General features: G+C 49.5%; 1 protein-coding gene across 1 annotated transcript in view; it reads right to left on the reverse strand.

Moving 5' to 3' along the window:
* The window catches only part of Csmd2 (CUB and Sushi multiple domains 2), a 573,936-nt gene that overhangs the window by 263,892 nt on the left and 288,030 nt on the right, over positions 1–22,014 (reverse strand). The window contains 2 exon segments of the mRNA XM_052718591.1: positions 3,670–3,747; positions 19,403–19,515. Coding sequence (XP_052574551.1) covers positions 3,670–3,747; positions 19,403–19,515 — 191 coding nt within the window.

The raw sequence follows: 22,014 nt of genomic DNA on the forward strand, positions 1-22,014 counted from the left end.
AGATGGGGGACCAGTCACACATTACCGGGAGAAGTGTACAAGTTTTCCCAGAGGAGGCGGCATTGGACATGGATCTTCTAAAGGGGTGAGATTTAGACACATGGGGACAGTGACAAAGGCAGAAGACAGAAGGGTGAGGTGGAGACAGAGAAACTGGGGGCTGTCAGGGGCATCTAGAGTTTAGGGAGCGGGAAGTATCAAGGTGAAACACGAGGCTCCAGATAGAAGAATTTTGAGGGGTCTGAGCCTTATCCTGAATACACAGGAGCAGAGGACTGTTGGAGAGTTCTGTGTAGCTCGGTGTGTGTGTGGCACACCTTTAATCCCAGCACTTGAGCAGTAGAGGAAGGTGTACTCTGTGAGTTCGAGGCCAGCCTGCTCTACACAGTAAGTTCCAGGTCAGCCAGGGCCACATAGTAAGAAAAAAAAAATGAACCCAAGATCCAAAACAAAAATAAAGAGTCCCCCATGGGTGGCAGAAGGGCCCTCCTTATCGAAGGAAGTTCTGTGCTCATTCAGGTCAAGGTCACACCACAAGAGTGACGGGTGTGTGACGCAGGGAGTGGATGAGGGAAAGAGGTTCGCCAGAGAATGCAGAAGGCTAAGGCAGAACAGGGAGAGTAGGCGCCTCGTGAGCTGGGGCTGTGAGGACACTGGGAGTGGACGGAAGACGGGCCACTGCTGAGGTTCAGATCACTGCTGCGAGTGGAGGCCTGGAGCAGCCCGCCCCTGCTCACACCTCTAAGGGGACTGTTGACCAGGGAATCGGAACACTTAAGGCTCAAACCAGACATAGGCTCAACTCTTGGTTGTGTGGCAATGCCAGCAAGGCCTATTGGGTGGTTCCACACTGCCAGGTTGAGGCAGGCCATCTCTCTGGACATCAGTCTGGACCCTGTCCTCTTCCTTATCAAGCCTGTATTTCCAGAGTTTTTACATCTCCCACTTAACAGAACTAGTCCCACCAACCCCGAAATCTGCAGGCTGGGACAGCAAGTCTCGGAAGCAGAGTGAGTTTTCAGGGAGCCATGGTGGTTTTTGCAAGGGCGGGAAAGGAAGCGGTAACTGGGGTCCCCAGGACAGAGGGAGTAAAGGCGGTAACCAGGAGTGGAAGATGGTCCCTCACCCCAAGAGCTGCCCCCGATGGCTTTGTCATTCAGCCTGTGGACCATCCCGGTAGCAGTTTCTAAGCTCAGTGCCCATCTTCCCCAGGTCCCGCCCGTTTAGCTTGTCCATGGACCACACCCATCCCAAGGTCCCTGGACCATGGAAACACTCATCCCTTAGCAGCACCTTGAGAATTTCCAGCAGTTCCCCCCACTGCTTTTCCCCTCTCATTCAGTACTAACCGCCATCCAGGAAGCAGGTGAGGCTGAACCAGAGCTAACGATGACAAAGCCCACCGCCCTGCCTCCCGGAAGTCAGCCAGCTCCTGAGGTTTGGGTACCATCCAGGAAGTTACAAACCCATTGACACAGCTCACATCCAACCAGCACCCTTTCCCAAGGTACTGATAATAGTCCTCTGAAGACCTCCCAGGCTCTCCAGGAAACAAGCAAACTTACATCCAGGGATCAGATGACTATGTAAATTGCAGAAGCAAAAGGCATCCCTGCTGTCTTTGGAACTTCCTACCCCCACTGCCAGTCTAAACCAGACACTTGTGTTTCACTTGCTGTTGGCTGCTGGATGTCAAGAACTCGAGGTAAGCCTGATCCCACCCTCGATGACAGCCTCACAATAAGGAAAATCTGTGGCAGTACCTTCTACCCAAAATGAAGGGAGATGCTGGTAGATGCATAGCCAGAAGCCACAGCCAGGGGAGGAAATCAGTAGGGTCCACCCCTTCCCTGAGTTCAAGACAGCTGTCCACAGGGGGTCTGAGCAGAATATAAAGTCCATGCAGATATCAGCAGCTGCCTGGGAACAACTTGAGTCAAACTCACCCCTGTTTGAGGAAGTCTTAAATGGAGATTAAAACCTTGTCAGAAGAAATATCACATATATGTATGTATGTACATGCATGTACATGTTTGGAGATTGTTTACATTACTTCCTTAGATTAGCTTCTTCACTTTTCTGGAGCTGTTGTGGACACCTGGGAAGGGTGTAGGTGGTGAAAACCATGAGCTCTCTCTAAGATAAAATGCACCTCAACATCACATGTGTTTTTTTCAGCTACTCTGTGGGCCTTCTGCAGTAAGGAAGGTCCATTTAGATCCAGTAGCATCTAAGCATTTAACACTTGTAAAATGGTGATACGGAACCCTAGCCTGCCTTCCTCCCATTTTACAGATGTTAAAACTGAATCAGTAGTTTCTCGGGTAGCATGGGATAAAGATTTGGTCTCCCCAAGCTGGACATTTCTCTAAGCTTGTTTACAGCTCTATGGCAAAGTGTACAGCAAAGCCACAGTTGCCTTGGTTCATTTGGTATCCATGGCTACACTTGGGCCTAGGGCATAAGTAGACCATTCTCTATTTATGGACCAGGGCTTTCCTAGGGCCCCGTCTCTGATCCTGATGTCCTTAGTCAAGCACAAAAACAGAGTCCCCTAGCTTCTTTCTGTCATCCAACCTCCTGGAGCAGGGACCACCAGATATTTCGGTCTACAGATTAACCCAACAACCACCAGTACCTTCTGACTTGAACTTGAGACTAGGACAAGTCCTGCACTCTGGTTCAATCTAGTCAGGTCCCCAACTGCCTCTTCCCCCAACCTTCTTCTGGCCACAGACACCAGCACAGACTTTGGGAACTGGTGGCTTTCCACCATCTCTCCTCACCAAGTATACTTCTGGCAATTAAAGAAAAATGAGAGCAGGGAGGTGAGACGGATGAGTAGGAGAAGAAGCTGAGAGAAGAGGGAAGCAGAAGGCAGGGTGGCGAGGAGGAGGGGGAGGAGCTAAAAGGAGCGACAAGAAGGAAACAGAGCCAGACTCCTGGGGGACCAGAGTAGCCTCCCTGTACTTGGCTCCAGAAGGAACATGGAGTGTCTGCACCCCACCCCCAAAGCTTACACCCTAAATCCCTTCAGCACAGACCCATCAGGTGTCTCTCTGGACGTGACGGTCTAGACCGTTGCCCAGTACCAGACCTCTTTTCATCTTCCAAACAAGGGTATCAAGGAACAAGTTCTCAAAGACGCAATTTACCCAAGCAGGGTGCCACCAGGATTTCCCCACGACCCAGAGAGCCAGGACCCAATTCCCCACTTTGCTCTGCCCAGCCAGGTCCAGAACTCTTAGAGGAGCTTATTAGACACGCTCCTTCCTCCTCTTCACCATCTGACCTTGGAAGTCAACACCCTCCCCCTCCAGATCCCAGCCTGAAGAGACGCCAGTAAGAGGACTGTCTTAGCAGGTGGAAGTGATTCAAAAGGAAAAATAAAGAGAGAAATGGGCAGTAATGACTCCCTGGACTGCAGATCGAATGGGAAGTGAGGAGGGAAGAGGAAGGAGGCAATGGAAGGAGAAGGGGAGGACGGCCGGGGGTGCTCATCGGCTGCAGGCTCCGTGAGGCCATGCCCAGATGGAGGGAGGCAGGGGCCAAGGAAGTCATCTAGCAGAGGCTGGCTTCCCTGTGGTCATAGCTGGTCACAGCACCAGAGGTTCAGATCGAAGCATGAGGCCCTATGCCCTGGCACGGGGGGCGGGCCAGGTGACTTACACACAGACGTCTTCTGGTTGTTGTCTTTGCTGGGCATCAGCTTCACACCTCGAGACTTCAGTTCAATTTGCTTCTTCACTAAAGAGGACAGACAAGGAAAGACGGTTGGAGGGGTAGTCTGTGACCCGGACAGGGTTCCTGGAGAAGGAGGTGGTCCCACTCTTTTTGACAGTCGTGACATCACACTGTCATCTACCACTTGCTAGCCTCGGAACCCAGCAGCAACAACAAAGACATTGCCAATGATAACAACGACAAAAATCCCATTTTGAGTGAGCTTATGACTTCATACTGAGCTGCATTCGTGGCTATGGTGGGCTGTATGTGGTCCACATGAGCCACAGCTTGGACACATCTGGAAGTGTGTCCTGTCTTTTGGCTTGGGATGTCCTATGGGGGGGGGAAGAGTTCCGGTTCAGGAAAATAACAAGGGGTGGCAGGGTCTCTGCCATGAAGGAATAGTCAGACCTCCAAGGGAGGCAGGAAAGGGGCTCTGCTACCTTGTGGTGTCGGGAGGGCTCTGGACTTGCTGGGGCCTCTCCTGGGAATGAAGATCCGCTACTATTGAGGTTTCCGGGTATGAACTAATTCCAGTCTTCTCCCTGGGGAGTCTTTTGTAAGCATCTGCAGCCAGTTAGGTTTGGATCTGGAATGCTCTCCCCACAACTATGTACTAAGGGTTCAATGGTCAGCCTGTGACACTATCGGTAGGTGCTAGAAGCTTCTGTAGGTGGGACTTATGGGAAGGACGTCATTAAGCATGTGTCCTTGAAAGGGTCCTTTGGACTCCAGATTCGCCCTGTTTCTCTTTTTGTTTTCCTGCTGCCATGGTGGGTGGCTCCTCCACCAGGTGCTCCCACCATGGATGGTCCAACCCATAGATCACAGCTACCTCTTGAAATGAGCCCAAACCACTTTTACTTCTTTTTAATTTGCCTCAGGTATTTGCTATAGCAATGGAAAGCTGATGAACGGGTAGCTCACCCTCTGCATATCTGCCACTCTGAAGATTCTCCCCCACCCATTTTCTGAGCCAGCCCTGACAGGGAGTGGTAAACCAGGTCAAGCTCAAATTGTCACTATTTCCCATATTGTACTATTTGTGATATGGATATTTTGTGGTACTGGGAATTAAACCCAGCACTCATGCCTATCAGGTAAACACTTTACCACTCATACATATACATATACATATACATATACATATACATATACATATACATATATGTGTGTGTGTGTGTGTGTGTGTGTGTGTGTGTGTGTGTGTGTGTGCCCAGGCCCTTGCTGTGTGCCAGGCTCTGGGTGCATTACAAGTTCTTTACTGGCCTCCTTGGCTTCCTTGCTCTCAAACCATACAGAATCCTTCACAGTATATGTATATATCTTTGCCCTCTGGCATGATTTTTGTAGCCATTGCAGAGGTAAGGTATTATTTCTCTCCTATCCCTTGACCTTGGGCTTGGCCACTGGAAACAAGAGGCCTTGAGCCCAAAGCCTTGAAAAGCACCTGCTAGATTAGGTTTCTCTGTCGCCTCTTCACCATCATGGGAAGATTTGGCAAGCTAATAGGTCCCACCAGACCCAATCCATACTAGTTGACTTAGGTGCAGGGGAAACTGAGTCCTGGAGGTCACTGAGGGATGGAACTTGGGTGACTACCTGATGGATTTAATAATAGTCTTGGTTCTGTCCATTTGACAGCTCCTTGGGTCTTTGCTGAGTGGCATGCAAAAAACAGAGCTCCAGGTGACACAGGCCCATCCTTCTCCTTGTCTGTCCCCCTTGGTCTGGCTTCCCTTGGCCTCCATGGCATTCTCCTGGCCACCAAGGACTCATTGCATCTCTGGTTGTAAACCTTGGTCCATCTGTACAATCACATCCCTATGGGCCACGCCAGTTGCCTCTGCTGCTGACTCAGCCCTACTGATTGATGCCCAGCATCGGTAAGAGCTGTGCCCAGGCACTTGCCGTGTGCCAGGCTATGGGTGCGTTACAAGTTCTTTACTGGCCTCCTTGGCTCCTTGCTCTCAAACCATACAGAATCACAGTAAATTCTCCCCAACGTCTAGAGCCAGTTCCGACAATCTCCATATCTGTCATCCAAGCTGCTTATAGCTCTTCCCTGGTTTGCATGACCTCCCACCTTCCTCCTTTGTCTCTGAGGAGCCTGCTCTTAGCAAAGGGTCAGAGGAATCCTGGGTTCGCATGAGTCAGACCATGCTACATCCATTTCTGCTTGGAGCTCTTTAGTGGCAACGTGCTCTCCTGGCAACAAGCCAGAGTCTGTAAATGGCCCACAAGGACCAAACTGCTCTCCTCATGGCTGCACTGGCTTTCTTCTTGACCTCCACCTTTCCTCTCCAGTTTCAAAGGCCTCCTGAGGTTCCTACAATGTGCCAGGAAAACTGACTGCCTTGGCTGCCAGTTTCTCTAGAATGCTTCCCCTTACACATCTGTGACTTGCTCCCCTTTTCTCTGGAAGCGCTTGGGCAAAACCCTTTTCCCCAGCGAGCCTTCACTTAGCACCCCACTAAAATAAATGGTCCCTCCAGCTCCAGCTATCTTGCCCATCCTGAGTCTATCTCCTGAGCATTCTAGCATACCACACCAATTTTAGGGTTTTTCTTTAATTAATTAATTGATTGATTGATTGATTGATTGATTAATTTTTGAGGCAGGCTCTCACTATGTAGCCCTAGCTGTCCTAGAACTCATTATGTAGACCAGCCTGGCTTCAAATTCATAGAGATCTGCCTTCTGCCTCCCCAGTACTGGGATTAAAGGTGTGCACCACCACCACACCTGGTTCAATTATCATCCCACACTGCAGGGTAGGCAAGACCACGGCAAGCCTTCTTGTTAGCTGCTGTTTTCTCAGTGCCTAAAAGAGTATCTGGGGCCCCAGGCATCAGTCCCTGGGTTCCTAAACTTTCATCCTCCTTGTCTGGTAGCTACTATATTTACTTGATAGAAAATAAAACTGGAAATCAAGGAGGTCAGGTGACTGGAGTTAGATCACAAAGATGAGGCCCAGACTTTGTGACTGGCCCGTTAAGTGATTCCAAGGGTACCACCTTCCCTGGCCTCTCCCTGTCCCCAGTTCAGATGCTGAAGGCTCAGACACTCACTTAGGACTGGAGGAAACTCACTACTTCCCAAACCAAAGTCCACAGCGTCTGGTGTGCAGGGGTTCTCCCAGTGCCCCCACTTCTGGCTAAAGAGAAAAGCCAACCAAGGAATTTGTTCCTCTGACACGTGACTGTCTACGTGGAATGCATGATGAAATCCAGTCACTACCACGGAGCCCCATTCTCCTTCTGTGCTCTGGAACCTCCTTTATAAATGTGCATTGCTCTCTGTGTGTATCCAGCAGGAAAATTTCCAATGAACACTAACATGGGCACATTATCAAAAGGAGGGCATTAGCTGGGAAACATGCATTATTCAAGCACAGCTAATATGGCATGGCTGAGATTCAACCATCCCTGGGAGAAACAGAGCTGTCTGAGTGCCATGAGGAAAGCTGAAGTTTCTGTCCCCAAGGCTCCAGGACAACAAGGTGAGTATGGGTGGGGTCTGTGGCCCAGTGCAGCCCATCTTAGGCAAGTCTGTGGAGATGGTTCACCACACCTGACCAAGAGGCAGGGGTGTGACTGGGGGAGTCATCATGGATTCTTATCTCTGATTCTTGTATCCATTGGAGGGAAGGGGTGAGGGTGAGAACAGAGCAGCACAGACACCATTCCCAGGGGCTCATGACACCCTGGTTTTCCTTGCGGCTATTGATGGGATGTGTGAGCTGTGGACATGAAGAGAGAGGCTGCTGGAGGGGCGCTGCTCTTCTTCTCTTTTCAAAATTGCAGTGACAAAAAGCCCTCCCCCAACCCTCTGCCCTCTTGAGACCCTAGAAGGACTCCTGATTTGGGGGGATGTCTGTGCTGCCTAGTTTTGTGTCCACTTGACACAAGCTGGGATTATCTGGAAAGAGGGAACCTCACCTGGAAAATATCCCTACCAGACTGGCATATGCAAAAGCCTGTGAGGCATTTTCTTGACTAATGATTGATGAGAGAGGACCCAGCCCACTGTGGATGTTGTCATCTCTGGGCAGGCGGTCCTGATGTGTCTAAGAAGGCAAAGTGAGCAATCCAGGAGGAGCAAGTCAGTAAGCAGCCCCTGATGGCTTCTGCTTCAGTTCCTGCCTTGAGTTCCTGCCCCAACTCCTTCAGGGATGGTCTGTGGTGTGTGACTGTTGGCTGAAGTAAACCCTCTTCTCCCCAAGTTGCTTTTGCTCATGGTGTTCTATCCCAGCAACAGAAACCCTACCTAAGACAGGAACTGCCCTTTCTACTCTACTCTCCCCAGAAGAAGAGCCTAACCCTCAGGCTCAGGCCCTGGCAGCTCTGCTGCTGCCAGTCGGGAATGATGTCATCCACCAGCTCAAGCCGGGGCTCACGTCCATCCTTTCCTTTCCCTTCCTCCTATATTTACTGGAGGACAGAGTTGGCCAAGGTGATGAGTGCTGAATGAGAAGGAATCTAAAGAGTCAATGCATGTATTCACTTCGTTATTTCTTATGCCTTGGAGCTGGGTCTCTAGGTTACATCGTCCACGATACCTTTGGGCATCAAAAGGTGGCTGGACACACATTGGAATCTATGGGCACAACTTTTGCTCTCATGAAGCTAGCCTGGGAAGTACAGGAGTCACAACTGTTTGAGCAGGTGTTTCTCATTCTAGTCACACAATCTATAAAAGACGCCCATCCAGGTTCAGTTGGTCCAGGTCTGGGCTCTGGAGGTAGAGCCTACAGCCGGTCCACAGCATGTGGGAACTGATGAAGGGGTCAGTGTTAAGGAAGACTCATGAAGTAGCTGATGCAGCTTACTTTGAAAGGTACTGAGAACTTTAATAAGAGTAGGGCCTGCCTGGAGGAGATAGGCCACGGGGCATCTCCTTAGGGTCTGTATCTTATGCCAGATCATTCCTGTGGATCTCTCTCGGCTTCCTGAGTACCATGGAGCGGGTGGCTTTTCTCCACCCCATCTCCATGATGATGTTCAGCCTCACCTTAGGCCCTCAGCGATGGGGCCAGTTGTCCATGGGCTGAAACCTTTGAATGGTAAGTAAAAATAAATCTTTTATCCCTGAGATTTATTTTATGACAGCAACAAGCATCTAAACAGAAATGACTCTGAAGAAGTGGGGTTGTTACATTGGGTCAGGAGCCTATGGACCTAGTTTTGGAAGGGAATTTCGAGGAGTTTAGAGGAACAGGCTGGGAAGCCTAGGATGCTGAGACCAATGGGAAGTTCTGATTGGACTACAGAAGATAATCATGTAGATAGGACCTCTACTGAGAACTGGATGAGGGGCATCCATGTTACATTGTGGCAATGAACTCTCTCTCTCACATTCTGTTCAGGTTTTAAGGCTCTGGGGTGGGAACCGTTGCTTTTTCTTGGTTGAATGGCAGTTGTATCATGTTGGATGGAATCAGGAACTTGTTCTTATTTTTATTTAAAGATTAAGGATGCTTTAAGGAGCTGCCTTGGAATGTCAGGTTAACCAGGGGTGGACTTACGATGGATTGAGAGACACCTAGGAGACCGGGCCAGCATGATGCTGAGTGTATCTGTGCAAGCATCTCCAGATATGATTATATTGTGAGGGCTCTGACCTGGTCCATGATTTTCTCCACTGGCAGATTTCAAATCTGAATGGATTACTGGGGGGTTGGAACTGCAAGAGGTGGGGCTTCATTGGAGGAAGTGGGTCCCCGAGGGCATGTCTTTGAAGGCTACAGCTTGACCTTGACCCATTGCTCTTCTCCTCTTTTCCCTGCTGCTAGAGGCTGCTTCTCCACCACACATCCCACCACTGTGCCTCAGTCCCATAATGATGGAGTAAGCGGCCTTTGAACCAAAGTAAATCTTCCTTTTAAGTTGTTCCTCTTGGGTATTTGTCTAAGACAGTCAGGAATGTGGATCTAAGCAAGATTCATATCACCAGGGACATCAGCATCAAAGAGCCACCTTCATGTGCTGAGGCCTCAGTTTCAAGGATCCCAGAGACACAATCACACCTTAGGTTTTGCATAAAGCAGAAGAGCCTGTCCAGGTGGGTGGAAAAGGGCACACCAGGGGAAATCAGCCACAAAGTGAGCTCACTGAAGGACTAACTCAGAAGATCCAAGTGGATCAGGGTGCCGGGGGAGGGCCCAAGCATGGAGCAGGTGTCCCTGTAGAGCCCCCAAGAGCACAATTACAGGCCAAGTCAGAAAGGAGGGTCAAATGAATAGTTGGGTAAGTCACTAAGAACCCTGGGAATTTCTGGGGTGCACTCATGCACATTGCCCACACATTCATTCATTAATGGGTGCACCTGCAAGCATCGTGCCAGTGGGGTTTCACTCAGGCACTAGCTGCTAGAAAGAAGGTCTTACCAAGGGGGCTGGGGAGATGGCTTAGTGGTTAAACTGCCTACTGTGCAAGCAAGAACTAGAGTTCAGGTCCCAGAACCCACATAAATGCCAGGGGCTTTATGTGACCTCACCTTAATTCTAGCCCTAGAAAACAGAGACAGGGGATTCCCAGAGCAAGCTGGCTAGCCAGACTATACACTGCTGTGGGATGTCTTTCTGTATGTTGTTAATATATGTTGCTCCCATTGGCTAATAAATAAAGTTGTATTGGCCTATAGCAGGGCAGGATAGAGCCAGGTGGAACAATCCAACAGAGATAATGAGAGAAGAAAGGAGAGTGGAAGACACCAGGCTGCCATTCAAGGAGCAACATGTAATGGGACTCAGGTAAAGCCACAGAACATGTGGTGATACATAGATCAATAGAAATGGGTTGAGTTAAGTTATAAAAGCTAGCTAGCAAGAAGCCTGAGCCATAGGCCATAGAATTTGTAATTAATATTAAGCCTCTGAGTGATTATTTTATAAGTGGCTGCAGGACTGCGGATGAGAGAGATTCATCCGGACCGTGGCGCTGGGTGGGACCAGAGAAACTTCTGGCTACAAGACATATCAGTAAATTTGGGTTTGATTGAGAGAGCCTGTCTCCATAAAAAATGTGGAAGAGTTAGTGATGAAGGAAGATTTCAGGCATTAACCCTAAGCCTCCACAAGCACACATCCATAAGCATATGTGTATATACAACCATATATGTGTGAAAGTGCATATAAACACTACACAGTGACACATAAAAAGAAGAGAAAAATAAGAAAGATTCTATAGTCATCAACGAAGTAAAGAAAAGGTACTGCCTGGTGCTGGGCTGGTGTTTCTCAATACACTCAAATGTACAGCCCTTGGTGCACACATGCATATACGTGGCATCGTGCACATGTGGTCATTCATGTCTGCAACCAGAACCCTCATGAGTATATTTGTGAAGCCATGGCTATAGATATTCATACAGAGAATGCAAGTCACACACGGATATGTGCTTTCTCACTGTAGCTGAAGAGTCAGGACTCCCAAGAGAAGCGTGCCAGCTCTAACCGGTTAATGGAAATCCTAGCAGGTACATCCATCTCATCCGAATGAGAATGCCTACAGAAGACTGCCAGGCTGCCTTGTTCATCCTTTCTATTTTGGTTAATTACAAGACATTTTCCTGCTGTCATAAAGGTTAGTGGGACTCATGGCATGCAGTGAGCAGGAGGAATCTGGTAATACAAACAGCTCTCTAGTCTAAAGCTCAAGTTATCAGACTGAACTAACAGGAGACAAGGATATCTTAGGGAAAAGGGGAGCCTGGCCTCTCCCCATGGCTCTGGGAATACAGACATAGACAGAGCCTGTGACTGTGGATTCAGACTCTGCATCCTTGGCCTGTAGCTGGCTGTCCTGTTGACTAGGTCAACCCTAACTCCCTTGTGATCATTTGTCCCCAAATCCTTTGCTCACCCTCAGAAAGTTTCTCCAACCCTTCCTGCAAGGGTCTCAGCCGCTCCTGTTTAATCTTACCCTCTCTTGCTTAGATTTTGTTTTGCTCCCTTGAGTCCATTTCTTGAAAGCTGTAGAGGGCAGTAGTTTGAGGACTGAACTCTGATCTCCTCTTTTTGGGACATGAAAAGGATGCATGTGCATCCTACATCTTGCTCTGCTGCTGCTGCTGCTGCTGTTGCTGCTGCTGCTAAAGACCAGCCTTGCTGCTCCATCACCAGTTCCATGGAACCACCTCAACTACTCACATCCTTCGCTAGACAAGGCTGGTGTCCAGAACACCAGCTCCTCGATTCAGATTGGCACTAAAGGTGTGACATGCGGGACAAACACCTGAGGTCTAAGGCTGTAGGATGTAGACCTAGCAGTTGCTGCAGCCGCCTCATTGGGACCAACGGGAAGAAATGGTGATTCCTGGATAGAACTGGCATTGCCTCCAGGCCAACTGACTCACAGGATGAATACAGAGTATGAGCCCCAGACTTGATAAAGAAGGGACTAGACAGATTAGCATTACTAGCGGCTGAATGGAAGGGTCAGGGCAGAGGTGTTCATCTGGTAGAAATCAGGACACGTGTCATGGTACATGTCAACACTGTATTTAAAGAACTTAAGGTTCAACCTAACCTGGGACATCCCACAAAGAGAGGGCTCATGTTACCACAACGTCTGCAAGTGCAGATGGGGGGAATTAGTGGCATCATCTCTGATGTCAACCCCAAAGGTTGGCAGGGTATCAGCATAGCAAAGGACAGGAAAATATTGAATGGTAAGTTAGAAAAGGAAGGCATAGAAGAAGACCAGACACCAACTCCCACTCTGCACACAGCACATCTGAATTCAGAGAAGTGAGCTTTGGGATGCTTAGGTCTCCAGGGCCCAGTGCACTGGACTCTTTTGAAATTGGCAATGACCATCAAATGTCTTTGGTCATACTGCCAGAGATCTCTTGGCTAAAACTGAGCTTGAAGATCCAGCAATCAATACTCAAATGTCAGACATGTGCTGCCCACGGCCCACAGGCCACATGAGGTAGAGAACAGCTAGGAATGTGAGCCAAGAAAAATCACAAGCCCGCTTAAGACATGATTAGATTTTGTTGTGGTTGTTGTTGTTGTTGTGATTTTTGTAACTTGATTACATGTCAGAAGGCTGGGTGTGCCTGCTAGGCTCTGGTGATGCCGGTATCACTAACAAAGCCATTGTGACTGATGGTGTGGTGTTTGGAACAGAGGGCCTAGCCCTGATTCATGAAGGACTTAGGGAAAGTGGGAGAGGCTTTTGGGACAGAAGATGGGGGCACGTTCTCATACAGAAAAGGTGACAGGACTCAGACTGACAAGTAGATCGGGGATGTTTGGCAGGGAGATTTTACTAACATCCTGTGGCAAAGGAAAACCGAGGGACATCTGGCAAAACATGCCGCAGGCTGGTGGTGACATGGAAGGAGATGGAAAGAAGTGGACGCCCGTAGACTGAGGGCTGCAGGATATGCTTGCTGATGGGGAAAGCTGCCATCAGAGTGCCCTGGCGTCCTGGGAGTCACTGCCCCAGTTAATGAAGAATGAACAGCTGCATAGAAATAATGCCGAGAGTAAGCCGAGTCCTGGCACAAACCATTGCTAAGAAGGCAGGTGCTGAAGGGTCACTGGTAAATGAGAAAACCTTCCCAGAACTGGCTGCACATGATGTTTGGAGACATCTCAAACCCAACAGAAAGTCTCATGGTGGCCCTGCTGAGGCTCCGCATTATTGGATCCTGGTGGTGTGACCTCTTTGCTAACCACTGAACAAACAGTGTGTGCCTCCTAGAATTTCTGAAGGGAAGGGAACTCCTGACCCTTGCATGGTAGAGGGCACAGTGTGTGTGTGTGTGTGTGTGTGTGTGTGTGTGTGTGTGTGTGTGTGTGTGTGTGTGTGTGTGTTACAAAAGCCAGATGTTGGTGTTGGGAGTTTTCCTCCACCTTATTTCTTGAGACAGATTCCCTCACTAAGTCTTGAGCTCACTGATTGGCTAGACTGGCTGGCCAATGAGCTCTGGGATCTAGTTCCACTCCCTCCCCTTCCCCCAAGTGCTGGGGTTACAGATGGGTGCCACAGCACCCGCCTTTTACATGAGTACTGGGGATCCCAACTCAGGTCCTCCAGCTTGAGTGACAGGCCCTCTACTGACTGGGCCATCTCCCAGCACAATGACTCTTAGAATAATGTCTTTGCACTTACTGATGGGCCACATGGCAGCCTTCATAAACAGCTTCAGCAAATTCAGCGGCAAAAAGTCAGCAGAGGGAAGATGTTTAACTGACCCTCTACCTCCGTCAGTTCCTAGTTCAGTTCCCTGTGCTGGGCTGTTGTCTCCATTTGGAACATCTTCCTTCCATTTTCTTTCTGACTACTTCTTACTCTTGGGGAGCCAGAGCCTCGCTTACCCCAAATGTAGGTGGCACCATTCACTGGGCTGGAGTTCAGGACTGGATAAAAAGGAGAGAGCAAGCTAAGCATCTCCATTTGTCCTTCTCTCTCTGCTTCCTGACTGCTGATGCAATGCAGCCATGACTTCCCTGCTGTGATGGACTCCACCCTCCAACTGTGAGCCAGAATAAGCCCTTTCTTCCCTGAGTGGCTTCTATTAGCTGTTTCGTTACAGCAACAAGAAACAACTAATACCAGCTGTTTGCAAACCTCAGGCTTCTGGGCTATAAGTGATGTGCTGTCAGTGGATACAGACATTCTGTTGATGACTGAGACCCAGTTGTAAGGCATCTAGAAGGTAGAAGAGACCACAGTTGACACTAAGGAATGTCTTCTGTCTCTGGGCCACCAGGCTGGGATGTGGCTTCAGGAGGAACATGTGCCAGATAGTGATCACTGGGTGAAAGCTGGAGGTAAAGGACACATGCATGAGGGGGAGGGGTCTGCCCCACCCATGTCTCCCACTGCACAGGTTTTCCCCCAGACAAAAAGTCCAAACAGGAAGTCAAGGGGTTGGGTGGGGTGTGTGGCTGAGGGATCCCTTCCCTGAGCACCTACCATGTGTCCGGGCCTCCTTTCATTTCTTGTAGTCTTTATGGGGTGAATCACATTCCCTGTCTCCAGAAGAGAAGGGCAGTAATGGGGTGCTTGGTCATCACATGTGTGGGGGAAGTTGAGTGCTGTATAATTTGAATGTGAAATGTCCCCAACAGGGTACATGTGCTTGAATACTTGGTCCCTGGCTGGTAGAACTGTTTTGGGAGGCTGAGGAACCTTTGGGAGGTGGGGGATTCAGCTGGAAGAAGTGGCATCTCACACCCAGTCCTCTCATGCCCCGTGTTCCGACTGGCACACTTGCCTGGGATGGACAAATGCTTTCTGCAAAGGGGCTTCCTGCCCGTGGACGTGGGTTTGGAAGGCCACCCTCCTTGGTTAAGAATGGTCTGTTCTGTCCTGAGAGAACTGGAGCAGCCAGTTACCCAGGTATGAAAGAATGAATGCAAATGTGTTTCAGGAATCCCTTCTTCATGGAGGATGAAATCTGGACTTCACGAGTCATGAAATATTACTATTATATATGTGTGTGTGTGTGTGTGTGTGTGTGTGTGTGTGTGTGTGTGTGTGTGTGTGTATGAGTGTGCTTCATGTTTGTGCTCATAAGCGCATGTTTTGGGCGGTGTGCACCGTGCAGTGGCCAGAGGAGGCTGTCTGTCAGGTGTCCTGCTCTAGCTTTCTCTGCCTCATTGTCTTGAGACAGGGTCTCTCACTGCACCTCAAGCTTGGCTGGCACTGGGCGGGCCATAGAGATCCTCCTGTCTCCGCCCCCATCGGAAGCTGAGGTTACAGACCCTGCCTGGGTTTTTACAAGGTGCTGGGGATTTGAACCCAGGTTCTCATCCTTGCCTGGCAAGTGCTCTTACCCACTGAGCCATCTCCCCAGCCTCATATTACTATTTTAATTGCTCCTTCCTTTCAATTGTCTAAAAGCACGGAACCCATCCTTAGCTCAAGGGCCTTTCAAAAGCAGATGCAGGCTGGACTGGGGCTGCCGTCCAGGGATACATAAATGGCTGCAGTGCCTTCCATGTGGCAGTTGTAGAATGACTGGACGTTCTCTACCCAGAGTACTTTCTCCTACTGTGTACCAGCCATCTATTTGAGGACCACCTTAGGTCACTACCTCTTTCTTATTCTCGGTTTTGCCTTGTTTTTGTTTATTTTCTGCCCTGTTAGAAGTCCATCCAGCAAAAAGAATTCTCCTATTATAATGAATATGAGAGTTTTTAAACAGGCCCAACTGCCACTCTCATCATGCTGTAGGGAAGGTACAGGTTCACATCTGTGCCTGTGTTTAGACTCTTCTCTCAGGAATGGAGCTGAACCTCAGACACTCACCCTTCTGTGCCAGTATGTAATCAGATATTTCTCTCCTGCCTGCCTGTTCCCAAATACCCAGCAGCCACTTCCCAAATTACCATACAGAGGCTTAATATTACTTATAAATGCTCAGCCAATAGCTCAGGCTTATTACTAACCAGCTCTTACACTTTAAGTTATCCCATATCCCTTATTTATGCTCTGCCGCGTGGCAGTACCTTTATTAGCATGGCATGTTCACCTCCTGCTCCTTCTGCATCTAACTGGCGACTCCTGACTGTGCCCTTCTCCTCCCCCTCATCCTTTGTTTGGCCGCCCTGCCTATACTTCCTGCCTGGCTACTGGCCAATCAGCATTTTATTAAACCAATTCGAGTGACAAACCTTTACAGTGTACCAGAGGATTATTTCACCGCACCAGTAAGTAGTAATGTCACTTGGAGAACACTGGGAATTGCAGCAAGATCATCCTTGCTCTGGTGGCCAGTTAGAGTTAACCCTGGCTAGGGCTCAGACCTTCTAACACCACGGTATTAGCTGAATTTGTGCCTGGCCAAGAACACAACTGAACTTTCTTCTGTTATCACCACTGTGATTGTTGCTGTATGTATGGTATGTGTGTGAGTGCTTGTGTGTGTGTGTGTGTGTGTGTGTGTGTGTGTGTGTGTGTGTGTGTGTGTGCAAACATGTGCATGTGTGTGGAGGACAGACATTCATGACAAATGTCTTCCTCAATCACTATCCACCTTAGGGTCTATCACTTGAACCCAGAGCTTGCCAGTTGGGCCAACTAGTCTGCTTGCTCAGGGGACCTGCTGTCTCTACCACTTGAGCACTGGAAAAACAGGTAGGCTGCCATACCTACTTGACATTTATGGGAGTTCTGAATTCTAATCTCACACTTGAATAGTAAGTACTTTACCTACTGAGTCATCTTCCAGCCTCATCACCATCACCATCACCACCACCACCATCATCATCATCACCACCACCTCCATCATCACCACCACCACCTCCATCATCATCATCATCATCATCATCATCAGCAGCAGCAGCACCATCAACTCCATCTCATCATCATCATCACCACCACCAAATCCATCTCATCATCATCACCACCTCTGTCATCATCATCATCATCATCATCACTACCACCTCCATCATCATCATCATTATCATCACCACTATCTCCATCATCATCATCATCATCGTCATCATCATCATCATCTCCATCCTCACCATCACCACCATCACCATTAGAAAAAGAGAGCTCTGGGATCACTAAGCAATCCATATATCCACACTGAGTTTCCTTGGGCTGGAATGCAATAAATGAGACCCTGGGCCTGTGGTATACCAGTGCTGGGCCATGCTCTGTGTGCTCATAAAAGTGGAACTGCCAATACGCCTGTTTCCTGCAAACAATATACCTGTTTGATGCAAACACATTTAGGATGGAACAGAGTCACCTGGGACCAAGTGCTCATGACCTTGGCAGCCCTGAGACACAGCAGCACAAAAGCCCCGTGTGGGAGGGTTAGGGGTCACAGACCAGAGGGTGAAGTTTCAGGAAGGACATGCCTGAAGAACTTCTTTAGAGTTGTGAAATTAAGTTAGAGTTTGCAGCTAGCATTACAAAGTGCAAGAGAGATGCTCAGGTCGCCTCACATCAGGCCAAATACCCTGGGTGACAGTTCATTCTATAATGTGTGTGTGAGCACTGTAATTTGTGATAGGAAAAATGTATACATACACATATAAATGTGTGTATACATGTATACATGCATATACATGCGTATGGACACACACATACACGCATGTTTATGGTGGGGTGCAATTCACAAACAAAAGTTTCAAAGTCACTGAACAGACAGGCATATGGAGACAGCTAAGAACAAAGCGAGTGATTTTTATGGATAAACTCATAAAGGCTTGTAGGTGAATTCCATTCTAGTTTCACCATGTAGGTAGGAGCTGTGTGCTCTTGGGCTGGTGGACAAACTTATCTGAGCTTCTGCTAGCTGGAAGGCCACTGTGCATTGGGGAGAAGGTTGCCTCGTGTGGAGCCTAGCACACAGCAGGTATTCAACAGCCACACAGTAGGTGTGCAGTGAATGGGAGACCTAAAGGCTGCCCACACACAGTAGCTATGTAGCAAGCACACAGTAGGGATGTAATCAGATGACCTGGAGACTGCCTGGTGCACGATCTTGAAGCTCTAGATGGCCACTGAGCCTTCTCCTATCACAGCAACGTTGGGAGCCTCAGGAACCTGAACTCTCAGGCACACCCAGCACTTATTTAATCAGGAGAAAGTGCATTACTCAGCTCTGCTTTTCTGTCTTGGAGAACAGGAAGCTGTAGGTGGCTGCCTCTCTTACTCAGCGGCTGGGCCTCAATGGTGGGAGACACTGTCTCCAGGAAAGCTAGGCTCTGTGATACCTTCAGGTCCGTGATTTTCTGGCTTATTATTTTTTATTTTTTTACATATTGCAAAGGTTTCCTTTAGTATAGGCAGAGGGAATGAAGCCATGCACGAAGGGTAGATATGAAGATATGGTCCCTAGAACTGCAGCTTTTACTCTAGACTCCAGGGTATTTATCAGTCTTGAATACTGTCCCAAACTACAGGCAAGGTTTAGAGGCATGTCTGGTCCCTTTCCACGCACCCACGGAATGTCTCACTCCCCTTCAGGTGTGGGGTGTGCCTCCCTTTCTGGGTTAACCCACTACTCTTTTAGAGCTGGCTCCTGGGGTCCAGAAGCCTTCCTTATTGGAACATAAATATCCTTACCTGTTGTTTCCACATGCCGCTCCTGCTCTGAGCTCTCGCCAGATGGGAGGTGGGAAGTAAGCAGGGGTAGTTCCTGAAGGGATTTTGCCTGTGCTTGCAAAAAAGCTGTGCTCTGGGTCGAATGAAGAAGCGTGGAGGTGTGGGGAGCCTCCTGACTAGAGAGACCAGCTAACAACCACTGAGGAAGGATGGGGCTCTGGCTCAGAAGAGCGTTGAGGCAGGTGGCAGGGCAACCGGCTTCTCTTGATGTAACAGGAGAGTGCAATCAGCATCTACTTCACAGAGTGATGAGGAGCAGCAAGGAGGTGCCTGCCAGGTTCCTCACACTGGGCCTGACCCTTAGCACTGCTCATGATGGTGACCCTGGCCTGAAGAGTGACAGTCAGGGCCTGAGAACTGTCACAGGACAGTGACAGAGCACCTGAGAACGACCACTCTGGTGGCTTAAGGCTTTTGGCAGGTGCAGAGATACAGGTGTGGAGACCTCTGGGTCCACAAATGTAATGGAACCAAGACAACGATCCCTGAAGCCACATGTGGGTCCCAGTGTGAGGGACTGAGGCCCCTGAGGTCACTCCTGTGACTTCTGTCCCTTGTCTCGGAGGAAGCCCCAGTTTGGCTGTGCTTACCTTGATACTGGGCGCTGAAGCCACGCTGCCGGTGGTTACCATCTGATGTGAAGTGTAGCCGCAGCCAGTTTTTACTGCTGATGACAGGGGCTGGGAGGCTGGCTCCGGTAAACCTGGGTGGACAGGACACAGAGGGGTCAGGAGCCAAACAGGACACCAAGGAGTCTACCCACCATCTGTAGCGGGAGGTGAGTACCACCCACTCCAGCAGCCGGGGGCCTGTGCAGCCAGCCGGAGGCATTTCCAGGCAAATTACTCCCTCCATCCCTGATTCCCCAAATCCCAGCAGATGCACGGGGCCTGAGACCACCTCACGGAGACTAGGAGCCAAGCTGGGCGCCCTCTGTGAGCAGTGCTATCGGTACCGCACTGCCTTTTGTATTTTCTGGGTCTTTGCTCCCTTCTGCTGGGACTGCCACCTGTCACCCTTCCTCCAGCACTGTACTGCCACTTCCCAGGACTCTAGGAAGTCCTTGAAATACCCCAGCCCCAGGAAATTCTTCCCAATCATCTGGACTTGAAACCCGTGTAGGTACTGGCTTAGGCTCAGATCAAGGCTTCCCTACTGTGACTTGTACCCAGCACCAGACCTTTCTAAGTGAGAAGCCCAGCCCCTGAGTCTGTGGGGCTAAGTGAGAAAATGTCTGGGCCATACGTCTATATCCCAGAGTCTGGCACATCCCAACCCATCCACAGCAACTCCTTCCGTACCCCGTACCCCACAGAAGCCAACTCCAGTTATAATTCTGTGAAGTCTCCTACTCACCCCTCAACGAGAGGCTGAGTAGGGAAGCAGCCGGGTCTAGCGCAGAGGGGGGGACGGGGGGGCACCAGCTAGCTGCACTATATGACCTCAAGAAAGTCACTAAAACCCTCGGAGACTCTGTGACCTGATCTATGGAGCAGAACTGGTGACATGCCCTCCCCTCAGGGCTTCAGGGACTCCATGAGATGATGCTCTGCAAAGAGCCTGGGGTCCCCAACAACAGCAAACTCTTGGAATGGCATCTGTTATTTATTCTCACCTTGGTGCTCAGAACCCAACAGGGCACTTGGTACCAAGCAGGATTGTCAGGGTCCCAGTCAGAGAAACATTCCTCATGCAGGCAGTGGAGAAAACAAGGAGAAGGGAGCAGCCCTGGAGGCTGGCACTAATGGGGGTGGGGTGGGTATCATGACCACTCCCCCTCCTGGAACAGAGGAAACAGGAAATACCCCTAACCACAGGGCTGCGGGGCAAAAGTCGCTTTCTATCCAGATCTTCACCTGGTGTGTGAAAACCCCAACAGGAAAGAGCACACTCTGGCCCTCCTCCGAGTCCCTGCTGCTGATGCTCCTGCTGACCTAGCGGGAAACTTGATGAGAGGGTGATGCTTGCCCACAGGTGAGTCTCCCAGACAGAGGGGAAGGAGGAGAAGGCAAGAGAGGGGGGATGGGGGCGGGAGCAGACACTAGAGAGCCAACAGAGTGGCTTTCCATAGATATACATTAAACAAAAGACTTAGCCAAGGAGCCCGGTACCCTCTGAACTGAATTTTTACTATCATGAAAATGCTGACGCACACAAAACTCTAGGAATGTAACCCATAGTGCTTGGGCAGGAACTATTATAGAAACCAATTACTGTATTTCACCAGATCCCATTTAAAATAGTTTATTACAGGGTGAGTCATTTAAGTTTTCTAAGGAGCCTCAATTGGTATCGTGGGCTCCCCCACCCTGGGCCAAATTCAATTCGAGCTCAATGACAGAGCTTGGAGGCTATTTACATACGGAAGTAGAACCAGGGAAAATTCACCTGAATAATTCAGAACCCACGGCTGCTTCTTAAAAAAAGGCAAGGAGGGGGGTAGTCTAATTGGAAGTTAGGGCTGGGAACTTCACAGCTCAGGGGTGAGGAGGAAGCTGATGCTCAGCTTCCTATGTATAGTTATCCTGTGGTTACCTGGCACCTTCCAGCTGTCCCATCTCTTCCCAGGCTGCAAGGCGCTCCCTCCCTGCCCCCCTCTATCTCACACATCTCTTTCTCTTATCTCTCTCTTCCTCTTCCTCTCTCTCCTCTCTCTTTCTCCCCCTCTCCTCTTTCTCTCTATCCCTCTTTCCCCTCTCTCTCTCTCCTCTCTCTCTCTCTCTCTCTCTCTCTCTCTCTCTCTCTCTCTCTCTCTCTCTCTCACACACACACACACACACACACACACACACACACACACACGTGTGCTCAGCTCTGCCCCGTCTTTCCAAGCCTATGTGTTGAGCATTTGAGGGTGTCCTTGGCCCTCTCACAGAACTGAGGGCTTCTGTGGCAGGATGTTCCTCATTCCAGTGGTTCTCTTCTGGAATCAGCCCATGGGAGGTTGAATCAGGAGGACTGCTGGGAGTTTGAGGTCAACCTTTGCTGCACAGCAAGAGAACTTGGTTGCCAAGAACCAAAAGAGCAAAACCAACAAACAAAAAATTCCTTTCCAATCCAGTAAGTACAAAGATATTGGTGAACTTGCAGGCTGATGTCATACTGAGCCAGAAGAGTAGAGATTTATGGGACTTAGGTGGTAAAAAGTGTGGGCTGTGGGTGCGGGTCAGGAAGGTAGACCACGATCATGATCATGGAGAGT

Source organism: Peromyscus californicus, unplaced genomic scaffold, assembly GCF_007827085.1.
Source record: "Peromyscus californicus insignis strain IS unplaced genomic scaffold, ASM782708v3 Scaffold_5__1_contigs__length_169319896, whole genome shotgun sequence".
In the NCBI taxonomy this organism is placed as follows: Eukaryota; Metazoa; Chordata; class Mammalia; order Rodentia; family Cricetidae; genus Peromyscus; species Peromyscus californicus.